Source organism: Solanum pennellii, chromosome 4, assembly GCF_001406875.1.
Source record: "Solanum pennellii chromosome 4, SPENNV200".
Taxonomy (NCBI): domain Eukaryota; kingdom Viridiplantae; phylum Streptophyta; class Magnoliopsida; order Solanales; family Solanaceae; genus Solanum; species Solanum pennellii.
The window spans coordinates 75,737,449-75,749,984 of NC_028640.1; the positions used below are offsets into that span (position 1 = coordinate 75,737,449).

Genomic DNA, 12,536 nt, shown 5'->3' on the forward strand with positions numbered 1-12,536 from the left:
GGTGGTCCCATTAACACCAGTAAGTATTTATTTTTGTCATAGTTGACATTTATAGTCATTTGATTGACTCAAAGCATGCAACTTTTATAATTAACAACATCTTAATCATGGTCCCTAATCTTATTTACAATGTGTCTTATCTTTCTTTGTTTTTTTCTTATATACATCATTAAAATAGAGACTATTATTTCACCATTCCAAAGTAATACCATCTAAATATAATCATTTGGTTAAGTGAGGAGTAATAGTAATTACTTTAAGTATTAATAGCGAAATCAGAAATTTGAATTAGAGGATTCAAAAGTTAATAGCTATACAAAGAAGTTATTGATTCAAGGAGTATTATAGATTTAGTTAGTCTTCTTCATGTATTAGTAATACGTGAATTCTTATTTCACGTCTCATCCTTTATGAGATAGCATGCGATCTTCATATATAACTGATACGAGCGTTATTTTATACCTATTTCTGTGATAGGGATTATTTTTGGTAGTGTGGCAAACCAAGAGACCCCATATAGACTAAAGATAAACGAGAAATGTTACTATTATTGGGATGTTTAGTTTGTTAGAAATGGTTAACTATTTTTGGAGTGACATATATAATATCATTGTATATCTTTTGTACTAGCAACTACATCTATGTATACTACTCAATTCACCCCCCCCCCCCTCCCTATCTACCTAAAACCAACTCAACATATACCATATTTCAACCATAAGAGTTTGAGTAGTGGGTGATAGTGAATAGTGGGTCCAAAGAATATTGTTCATTGCATTCAACTTCCTCACATCTTAAAAGTGATATATGGAGTTGAAAGAGGCAATGGCAATGGAACAAGTGGACACACTACCATCAACTATCGTGATGAAATGAATAGAATTTCTCCCGTTCTTAATAAAAAGTCTGGGATTCAAACTTTTCAGGTTGGTATTTTAAAAAAAAATCTAGTAGTGAGGAGCAAATTGCAACGATACTTGATTTTGATGTTGTTGTTTGACATTTGCTCATTTTTTAAAAATGTATACACACTTCGAAATAATTTCAAATATAGTTGATTTGACAAAAATCTTAACTTCAAACACAATTTTTATAATTTTATATGACTGAAGTTTAAACACATATGATATTGTCTAAATAGACTTTCCCGTGAATTTTTTACGGTTGGAAGCTACTATTTCTCTTATTGTGTTTGAAGTTTCATATAATTGAAGTCCAAACACACATTGACGACGTCCTATTTGACTCTCTCGTGATATTTTTTTATCGTATAGTACTGGTGTTTGTCTTAATAATCCAATACGAAATGAATCGATTTTAAACGAGATGGTAACGTAGATATCGATTATCGATTAAGAAAGATAAATTTATAAAGTGCAATTGGACACGAAATTAAGAGGCCCCCAATTGATGACATTGATTGCAAAAATGAAAAGAAAAATGGCTTTATTTATTAATCAATCTAAACTTTAAAGAACATATATAATGAAGATATCAGGCTAAAGGAGTGAACATCGGCTTTTAATGTTATAGACATTATATTATACATATTTGATACTTACGTGACCCTCTCAACTAGAAAACACAAAGAATCAAGTCGCATTTAATCATTGCCAAATGCACTTTTACCTTCATTTATATTAATGTCAATTAATCATAGAATTATTTTGTCAAAAGCCGCAGAAAGGTAGTAAACCCTTATTTTCAGCCCCTTTTAAAGACCACTTTTTCATAATTTAAAAAGTAAAAAAAATGTTAAAAATGGCCCATAAGATTTAATGTAACCAACCATAAAATAGAACGTTTTATTTTTATCGAAGTAATCTCTCTACTTTGAGATAAGAATAAAATTTGTATATACTTTATCTAGTTTAGACTATATTTCGTCGAATCATACTGAATATATAATTATAAATATTTATCCTTATAAAAAGCGTAGATATATTATGTCGATAAGAATATAGTAATGATAAAGACAAATTCGATTCATAAAGTTAAATTATTTTTCATTGGAGTGGATTATCTCCCCTTACATTAGATTAAATTTTTTGTTGTATAAATAAATCACTTCCATCATATTTATACTGTTACGAATAAAGACAATTTTATGGGAAGAGGTAAAAGGGGAAACAGACCAACAGAAGAAAGGTAAAAATAAATATAAAAAGAGAAACGCATAGGCCCACAAAGGGTAAAATTTATCCACTTATAGTTACATCAAATTAACATGTAGATGTCATCATATATATGGGATTATAAAGTTTTTTCAATTTAATCATAATATAATATAATTTTAACATATATTTTTGTTTCTTTAAATCACTTAATTATAATTAACTATAGATAGCGATTATGAAAAACAATCTCTCTGTATCATAAAGATAAGATTAGGTCGGAATACATTCTTATCCGGTCCACACTTCACTTACGAAAATTACTCCACTTATTATTGTTCTTACTCAATTTATTTGCTTTATTTTTCCATTTTCGTGATTTAACTAGGTAAATATTTATCAATATTTTTAAAATATATTTTTACTTTTACTGATATGAGAAGAAGAATAATTTATGATTTTGAAATAAAATTTTCAAATATCTATATTTTAATATTAAATTAACTAGTTACATATAAGTTCTTATTATTTATATAAAACAAAATTAATTAAATTGATCATCGAAAATAAAAAATATACTTAGTAATACATAAATTAATGTCATTGATGTAGCAACAAATGTTTTACACCATACTTGTGCAAGTGATATTTTTCATCTCAAAATAATATTAACAAAAACGCGTAATAGATCGTTATAATAGTTTAATTAGACGTAAATATTGAATGAAATAAATATTTAGTACCAAAAGCCACAGTGCATAGCACAACACATGGCGTTAGTCTTTGTCAGTGCTGCTGCTTCTTCTTCTTCTCAAACTGAAACTTTTTTTTTCAGTTCATACGCTCCTCTCTTCCCCACTTCCATTAACACCCACCATTCTTGATTTTTCCTCCATTTGATCTTCTTCTTCTTCTCTACCCTTACCCACCACCACTCTTTCTCATGTCAACGGCTACTTTTCTTCTCTCTCCGCCATTGGTGGTGGTGGCACTTACATTGCTACTTATCAGTGTTTTTTCCATGGCTGAAAACGTTATAGAGACGGAAATGGCAGCGTTAATGTCATTCAAAAGGAATTTGGAAGACCCACTTGGGGTATTAGACGGTTGGGATTTATCTACCTCATTAGCTCCGTGTGATTGGCGTGGGGTTCTGTGTGATGCCGGCAGAGTTCGTGAACTCCGCCTACCTGGGTTACAGCTGAGTGGGCGGTTAACTGACCAGGTTGGTAATTTACGCCAGCTACGGAGGTTAAGCCTACATTCTAACAACTTTAATGGCTCTGTACCACGCTCTTTAGCTCAATGTGCTTTGCTACGCGCTGTTTACTTCCATTACAACTCTTTTTCCGGCGAACTCCCGCCGGCTATCTCGAACCTTACCAATCTTCAAGTTTTAAACCTTGCTCACAACTTTCTCTCCGGTCATGTCTCTGGTAATGTTCCAGCAAGTCTTAGGTTTCTCGATCTTTCTTCTAATCTCCTCTCCGGTGGCATTCCGGGTAACTTTTCAGCTGATTCTCAGCTCGAACTGTTAAACTTGTCGTTTAACCGGTTCTCCGGTGAGATTCCGGCGAGTATCGGAGCTTTACAGAAGTTAGAGTATCTCTGGCTTGATTCTAACCAACTTTACGGCACTATACCTTCAGCAATCTCTAACATTTCCACATTAATACACTTGAGCAGTAGTGATAATCATTTGCAGGGATTAATCCCGGCAACAATCGGTTCACTTTCCAGTTTACAGGTAATCACATTGTCGCAAAATCAACTATCGGGTGTGGTCCCTGCATCTTTTTTCTGTAATGGGTCAGTAAATGCTCATGCTATTAGGATCATTGAGCTGAGTTTCAATGCAATCACGGGTTTAACTAAACCTGAAAATGCGACATGTTTGAGTGCTTTAGAAGTCTTGACCCTTCACGGGAATCACATTAATGGTGTTTTTCCTGAATGGTTGACGAATTTTTCGTCTTTGAAGGTTCTTGATATCTCCGGGAATGCAATTTCTGGAACTCTGCCAAATGATATAGGGAATTTAAGGTTCCTTGAGGAGCTTAGACTGGGTAACAATACATTAACTGGTGATATTCCTTCTAGTATTGTGAACTTTGGTTCATTGGGGGTACTTGATTTAGGTGGAAATCGGTTTTCTGGATTGATTCCACAGTTCTTGGGTAAAATGACAGGGTTGAGAATGCTGTCTCTTAGTGGAAATCGCTTTTCTGGTTCAATTCCGGATAGTTTGGGGAGTCTTTATCAGCTGGAGTTTTTGGATTTGAGCATGAATGATTTGAATGGTAGTTTGCCTCAAAACCTTATGTTGCTTAGCAATTTGACTAGTTTGAACTTGTCCAGCAACTTGTTATATGGTGAAATTCCAAGAGGAATTGGAAACTTGCATGGGTTAGAGGTTTTAAATGTTAGCAATTGTGGGTTCTCAGGGAACATTCCGACTAGTATCGGAAGTTTGTTGAGGCTGACAACTCTTGATGTGAGCAAGCAAAACCTATCTGGTGAATTACCCTTTGACATTTTCGGGTTGCCAAGTCTACGAGTTGTGGCTTTACAAGAGAACATGTTAACTGGGGATGGTCTTGAAGGTTTTAGCAGTTTATCTGGTCTGGAATATTTGAATCTGTCATCTAATGCCTTTTATGGACAAATTCCGAAGACATATGGTTTCCTGACATCCTTGAAAGTTCTTTCTATGTCTAACAGTGGTATTAATGGCTCAATTCCAGCAGAGTTGGGTAACTGTTCAGGCCTTCAAGTGCTTGAGCTTCGAGGAAATAAGTTAACAGGTCGAATTCCGAAGGATTTCTCACGTTTATCTCATCTAAGGAAGCTTGATTTGGGACACAATGGATTAACCGGGGAAATCCCTGAAAACATCTCTAATTGTTTGTCTTTGGCTACTCTCTTGTTGGATTCTAACCATATTTCAGGTCACATACCAGAGTCGTTGTCGAAATTATCAAACTTGGAAATGCTGGATCTCTCTTCAAATAATTTGAATGGATCAATTCCTTCAAGTCTGTCTCTGATTTCCAGCCTGAGGTACTTGAATATTTCCCATAATCATCTCGAGGGTGAGATTCCAGAGGCGTTGGGTTCTCGGTTCAAGGACCCTTCTTTGTTTGCTGCGAATAATGATTTGTGTGGAAAGCCATTGAAGGAGTGCAATGACGCTAGAAGGAAAAGAAAGAAGTTGATCTTGTTCATTGTTTTGGCTGCTGTAGGGGCCTTTTTCGTGGCAGTGTTTTGTTGTGGGTACATCTACGGCCTTATACTTTGGCACAAAAAGTTAAAAGGTTCAGCTGAAGGGAAGAAGCGAAGCCCAGGCCGTGCGAGTTCAGGAGGAGAAGGGGGCCGTGGAAGTGGAGAGAATGGAGGTCCAAAGCTTGTTATGTTTAACAACAAAATCACTTATGCAGAGACTTTAGAAGCGACAAGACAATTTGATGAGGAAAATGTGTTAAGCCGTGGAAAGTATGGCCTAGTATTCAAAGCCACTTTTGCAGATGGAATGGTCTTGGCTATCCGTCGCCTTCCTGATACATCAATCGAAGTGAACACATTCCGGAAGGAAGCTGAATCCCTCGGCAAGGTGAAACATCGCAATCTGACTGTTGTTCGTGGATACTATGCAGGACCGCCACCTGATGTTCGATTTGTTGTGTACGATTACATGCCTAATGGAAATCTTGCCACACTTTTACAAGAGGCATCTCATCAGGATGGCCATGTGCTCAATTGGCCAATGCGCCACCTGATTGCTCTTGGCATTGCTCGTGGCTTAGCTTACCTTCATTCCGTTTCATTGATTCATGGGGATGTAAAGCCACAAAATGTATTGTTTGATGCAGATTTTGAAGCTCATCTTTCGGATTTTGGTTTAGATAAACTAAGCCTAGTAGCAACCCCAGCAGAGACTTCAACATCTTCCACCCCAGTTGGAACTCTAGGCTACATTGCACCTGAAGTGGCATTAACTGGACAACCCACAAAAGAAGCTGATGTATACAGTTTTGGGATTGTATTGTTAGAGATACTAACAGGAAGAAAGCCAGTAATGTTCAACGGGGACGAGGACATTGTCAAGTGGGTGAAGAGACAACTACAAAGAGGCCAAATTTCAGAATTGCTCGAGCCGGGGTTGCTGGAACTGGATCCTGAATCATCAGAATGGGAAGAGTTTTTGTTGGGAATCAAAGTTGGTTTGCTTTGCACCATGCCTGATCCTCTAGAAAGACCATCGATGACCGATATTGTATTCATGCTCGAAGGCTGCAGAGTTGGTCCTGACATTCCCTCTTCAGCTGATCCTACAACTCTTCCTTCACCAATGTGATATGAAAATTCAGTTCTTTGCAATGAAATCAATTTGCAAGAAAAATTTTCTCAGCTCAATGTTGTTCATGCATTTCTTCAATGTATTGTTATTACTCCATTCATTATCATTTTGTTTGTACATTGTTCATTCAAGAGTTTGTTGGTTCTGTGCAAGTATTATATTTCAAGTCTATTTTCTCAATGGCTTTAGTAACCCTTTGATTATCAGGTTGACTTATTGGTTATCAGTTTGTAGAAATGCTAAATCGTTATAGAATCATTAAAATATTAGCTTATCGGTTATTAATTTATCGGGTTTTGATCGTTATCGATTTAACCATTAAAGATTTGACACAAAAGAAAAAAATATTGAAAATCACTTAGAAACAAAGTGATATGTATATATATGATTTTTTATCCGAATATATAGTCATATGGAATATCTATAACTTATTTTTTTATCACAAATTCTTTTGTTGATTAAACTTTGTTTCTTTTGGGACGGAGAATACAATATAATAAAGTGGTAATGTATGTACTTTTTTATAATTGAGAAATTAGGGAATCAAGTAGGAACAAAAAAAATGAATTCCCGCCAAAATAGTAATAAAAAAAAATATAGAATATGTACAAGTGGAAAATACGAGTATATTATAAATAAGAAAGTAGCCGTTAATGTGACAGTGAAAACTGAAGCCAAAAAGCTTTTTTTATGGGAAATGGAAATTGTAGGGTCCCAGACGTTAGCATCTGTCCAAATAATGATATCTGATGTTCGATACACATTAAAATTTAACTAAATTTAAATTAAAGGTAAAGTATTTTTAACAAAGATAATTTCATACTTTAAATTATCGAAGGTAAATAAGTGATTTTGTATCAAATAAGACTCAAATTCGAAATCTATCACTCAAATGAAAGAGTATTTATCATTTCATCGAGATTTAGTAATTATAGTTTATGGGGAAAGGAAATGAGGACCAATATTTTATGTGTAAATTTAGGTGACAAGTGCTTTTACTGCTATTTGGGAATTGGTTGGTCCAAATAACAAATTTTACGGAAATAAGCTATACTTTGACCATCTATGTGGTCCTCTGTTGTGTCTTATTGTGATAATTTGTCATAAATATATTTGAAAAAATATATTATAGTTAGAACTATATTTTAAGGTAAAATTCAATTTTATGAACATATTCGGATACGTACGTTACCATCATAGTGATACTAGAAGCTCATATTCAAATTTAGTGATCAAATCTCAATGCAATACGAGTTTTAAAATCATGAAATTCAAATGAATATTTAAACTAATTTTGATATGTTCAATTAATTTTACGAGATATATGTTATTTTTTATCCGCACACATCGAAAGGGTGGAGAGAAACCCAAGTCTTGTGAATTTCTGACTCAATGTAAATTATGAGTTTTCAAAACAGTGTCTATATAACATCAGTAAGTACTTGACTGAAATGAGGGGTCAGTGTTCAGATATAAAATTTATATATCGATGTAATTTTAACCTATGGTGAAATATCATTATTTATTGCATAGTCTGATTCACCACTCTCATAAAAAGTCATCACTTTTTTGTCATTTAGAGGCAGGTTCTTTATCCAAGTACAAAAGATAAATTTAAATTGTTTTATATACATACACTACAATAAATAAAGCACTATTATTTTACGGTATTTATAGTTGTATACAATTTAATATTCATGAAAATTCCAAGAATGAAGTAGCTTAACGGTCGAAAATACTGGCATATTATGGATTGCTTTGCTGGTGATGTTAAATAGAAAATAATCCATGTAGCATGTGCTACATATAGTAGCATCATGTATCATTATAAAATATGATAAATTCATTGTAGACTTCTATCTCGTTTATTTGATAAAAGCGAATTTAGAACTTATTTTATTCTAACATTTTCAATATACTTTACGAGAGTCGTTTTGCAATTATGTCCATGATATGTGTTGTATAATAGTTCGTATTTATATTAGTTGCTCATCGGGTTTTCTCCTTCACTTTAACTATTTTAGTTTTTCAATGAGACGATAACATAATTCTTAAAAGTAATGATTACTTTTGAAAAAAATATGTGAATTCATAATCTCCTTATAAAACTAAAGTATATTATGTATATATTTTCTGAAATATATATCAAAATATGTTTCCTTACCTTTTTTTTTTTTTGAAAAAAATCTGGTCACACCCATGTTTTTAGTAATGCATTTATATTTTTCTGAGTGAAAAAGTTTAAATATGTCATTGAATTTTTAGAAAAAGCTCATTTATGTCATTCGTTAAAAGTTTGGCTCATCTATGTCATTACCGTTTAAGAAAAAGACGCATTCATGCCTTTATTTTTTAATAGTGATTTTGCAAAATTATTTTTGATATATGGCATATTATAATTCGGCCACGTCATTAATTTTTATAAAAAAAAAATTAAAATTCTGAATAAAAATTAAAATTAAAATAACCCACCAAAGTAAAAACCCACTCAAATTTTAAAATAGATATCCCTAATTTATTATGGTGGGTTATTTTAATTCAATTTTTGTTTAGAAATTTGATTTCTTTCATTAAAAAAATTAATGACGTTGCCGAATTATAATTGATCACATGTCAAAAATGATTTGGCGAAATCACTGTTAAAAAATAATAACATAAATGAGCCTTTTCTTAAACAGATAAATAAGCCAAACTTTTAACAAAAAACATAAATAAGCCTTTTCTAAACGATCGATGACATATTTAAGCCTTTTCCCTTTTTAAAAATTCTTAGATTAGCCTTCGTAGACCGATGAAATTAGTTTATGTTGATGATCACTGATGTCATTATCTCTAACAATAATGGGAGTACACGTGTCTTCATAAAGGCCAACCAAAACCAAAAAATAATAGTGAAAAAAAATACCATATCCTCTAGGTATTGATCTTGCGACTAAAATTAAACTCACTCTCCCAGTTTAAATACCATTAGGGATATAAGCCATATTTCATGTTTTTAAAAAGGCAACATGTGTCGGAAATTACGGTCAATCACAACTTCATATCAAGTCAAAACTAGACAAACAGATTGAAAACGAAAGGAGCAGTTCTTTTGAAGTCAGGAAGCAGGTAAAAGTTTATTGTCCTTCTTTTTAATATAATCAACAGAAGAGTAAAATATATATCATTCAAAGCTGATACCAAGGTCCAAGTAGCAGAAATCAATAGATGTAAAATGGCAAAGATATCCAGAAACAAATGAAAGCTTGAAGTAAAGTCAATATAAATTAATACAAGGAACATTTTACAGCAATCCAATTATTTGTCTTTCAAAAATATCCGAAAAGTTTGATATCTTTATTGAGGGAATCTTCTAGCCAAGCAATCAAATACATAATCACGAAGGCCAAAACTAAACAAAATGTAATCCAACAGCCAAACTAGCTCATCGAACGAGGAAGAACACAAAGATACTTCACAATTATGGAACAGGTGACACTCTTTCTCTACTCTGCTCTAGATTGACCAGCACGAGAAGAAAGGATGATACCGACAATAAGGCCGTATAGAGCCAAGGCTTCAGCAAAAATAAGGATCAGAATCATTCCAACAAAAAGCTTTGGCTGCTGTGCATTAGCTCTGGAAACAACAGAAACAAAGAAATGCACCATTAATTGGTCTGTCCTCTCATCTCAAGTGAGGAAACCTCCTTCTGAGTAAAGGATAAATGAAGTTAGCAGAACTATATGAATGTCGAATGCTAAAACGGAAGTTGTGACTATCAACCCCTACATTAGTTAACCAACAAAGCCTACAACACAAGACTGCAACTGTATATATACTCAGTTAAGCCACCAAGGTATAAAAGTCTAACAGCTACGCATACGATTTTAAACTTGATGGATAAAGGACCTACATCTATAACCCTCTCCACTTAAATATAAATCTAGTGGCAGGATTTGAACCCATGTCATGCGCCTAACACATACATCATGTGTTACACCAAAGCTGCCCTGGAAGTTCTCTTGAGACTAACAAAGGAAAAAGAATCCTTAAAGGTGAATTTAATCTCTAATTTCCCGTTCGAACCCCAATATGCAGAATTGCTGTATCCCAAAGTTCAGTCCAACCCCACCATGCAGAATTGATAATCCGAACGTTATAATCACCACTCTCCAGTCCCCCCTTCCCCCTCTTTTGCACCTTCCCCTATCCACACCAATCAGTCATGAAGAACAATTTATAGTCCTTAAACAGAATCCAGGATCTATTTATTCACTAAAGGCCATCTATTATTTTTATCACAGTCAACCACATGCAAGTAAAGATCAAGTTGCAATGAAACTCAAGTTTAAAGGAAAAAGAAACAACTCAAATATTTGGTATCCTAATATCTCTCCACCAAATACACAATTCACCATTTACTCATTTCAGACAAATCATGAAAATCCTAAAAAAGAGTGATCTTTTTTAATGAAGGACACCAATAAAAGAGTGATCTTTTAATAAAGGACAACCAATAAAAGCTTGGCTAGTAAGTAAATCCAGACAGATCATACATAGAAATGCCAAAAGGTAAAAAAAAATCTGCCATAACTGATTAAAGATCCAAACCCACATGCTCTTCACATCTATCACAATACCAGCATATAATTAAACATAATGCAATATCAAAAAACTATATCTTTATGAATCTCTATATCATTTCTGCAATAGCACAATGATTAAACACAATACAGAAAATTAGCAATAATAGTAAAATACCTAACACCAGCATCACCAACGATTCCGATAGCCATACCAGCAGAAAGACCAGCAAGTCCACAAGCAAGACCAGATGAAAGGTGAGCATATCCATCAAATAGATAATACGACTTAGTTTTCGGGTTAATCCCAGTACTAATAATCACAGCAATAATTAACCCATAAATACCCAAAACTCCAGCCATAACAACTGGAACAATTGACTTCATTACCAATTCCGGCCTCATTACACCCATCGACGCTACTCCTACCCCACTCTTCGCTGTACCATAAGCTGCACCCATACCTAAATTCAGAAAAAAAAAATTAGATTTAGATTCAAAATACATAAAATTGAAAAAATCATAGCTTAGATCTAATGGAAAAAGAATTACAGGAGAAGACTAAGGCAGCTGCAGCGCCGAGGAAGCCAAAAAACGGTGCCGTTTCATCGCCGCTAAACGTAGAAGCCATTTTTATCTTCTTCGAATTGGGAAATTGAAGTGATTTGCGATCTGAGTGTTTATTGGAATCGATTGATTGATTGATCTAAAATGCTTCTGTTAAATAATACATTTGAGATCGTCAACCTGATCCATCACTTGAGCTCTAAATGGGCCTTAACCCGACTCTGACTAATCAAGTATCTGTGGGCCTAAAGCCCATCCTCCGAACATGAATTTGCAACTTTAGCCATTTCAGACATAAGGTGTCTAAAGTTCTATATTTAAAATCCACGACATTAATAACATATCCAGTATAATCTCACAAATACGTGTCCATCTCACAAATACGGTGTGAAGAGAGTAGTGTGTGCGCGAATACCTTATCCCTATCTCATTGAGACAGATAGGTTGTTTCCAGTAGACCCTTGGCTTAACCCCACCCCCCAAAAATGAAAAAGGAAACAAATAGAAAAAGAGAATACGAAAATGAAAGCAATAACAATAACAACAATATAACTAGTGGAATCTCAAAAAAGGTAAAGTATACACATACCATATCCGTACTACAGAGTTGAGGAGATAGTTTCTTTATAACCCTCAACTCAAGTATATGACATATTAAGAATAAGAAAAGAGTAACGAAATAACACAAGCGTCAAATATTTGCGTAAAACCATCCCAAACTTTTGTCGAACTCGTATTTTTAAACTTTGATGATTCATTTCACTCGTGGTAATACCTCACCATTTTATCAATAGTCTCATTTCATTTTGTTCATAGTAGTACCTCCATCCATTTCATCCATGACCTCAATTTTAGTTTTATATTCATTTTCACCCCCGTGATTACATTATTTATCCATCATGGTACGTCATACATTTCATGCTAAATAAAATT

At 33.8% G+C, this 12,536-nt stretch overlaps 2 protein-coding genes across 2 annotated transcripts; one reads left to right on the forward strand and one right to left on the reverse strand.

Moving 5' to 3' along the window:
• Positions 1-2,884: 2,884 nt before the first annotated feature.
• Positions 2,885-6,651, forward strand: LOC107015950 (probable LRR receptor-like serine/threonine-protein kinase At4g36180). The gene has a single exon (XM_015216403.2). The coding sequence runs from the start codon at positions 3,058-3,060 to the stop codon at positions 6,466-6,468; it is 3,411 nt and encodes a 1,136-aa protein (XP_015071889.1). The 5' UTR covers positions 2,885-3,057; the 3' UTR covers positions 6,469-6,651.
• A 3,046-nt stretch (positions 6,652-9,697) lies between these two features.
• Positions 9,698-11,748, reverse strand: LOC107018262 (V-type proton ATPase subunit c2). The gene is made up of 3 exons (XM_015218696.2): positions 11,589-11,748; positions 11,215-11,500; positions 9,698-10,089 (listed from the first exon to the last, which is right to left on the reverse strand). The coding sequence occupies exons 1-3, from the start codon at positions 11,665-11,667 to the stop codon at positions 9,957-9,959; spliced, it is 498 nt and encodes a 165-aa protein (XP_015074182.1). The 5' UTR covers positions 11,668-11,748; the 3' UTR covers positions 9,698-9,956.
• Positions 11,749-12,536: the final 788 nt, after the last annotated feature.

Bases quoted from the DNA above. Each gene is read 5' to 3' on its own strand.
- LOC107015950 (XM_015216403.2), top strand. From the start codon at position 3,058: ATGTCAACGGCTACTTTTCTTCTCTCTCCGCCATTGGTGGTGGTGGCA.
- LOC107018262 (XM_015218696.2), bottom strand. From the start codon at position 11,667: ATGGCTTCTACGTTTAGCGGCGATGAAACGGCACCGTTTTTTGGCTTC. The intron at 11,501-11,588 runs GTAATTCTTTTT...TTCTGAATTTAG, and splicing joins AGCTGCCTTAGTCTTCTCCT to GTATGGGTGCAGCTTATGGT. The intron at 10,090-11,214 runs GTATTTTACTAT...TGTTGTTTCCAG, and splicing joins GTTGGTGATGCTGGTGTTAG to AGCTAATGCACAGCAGCCAA.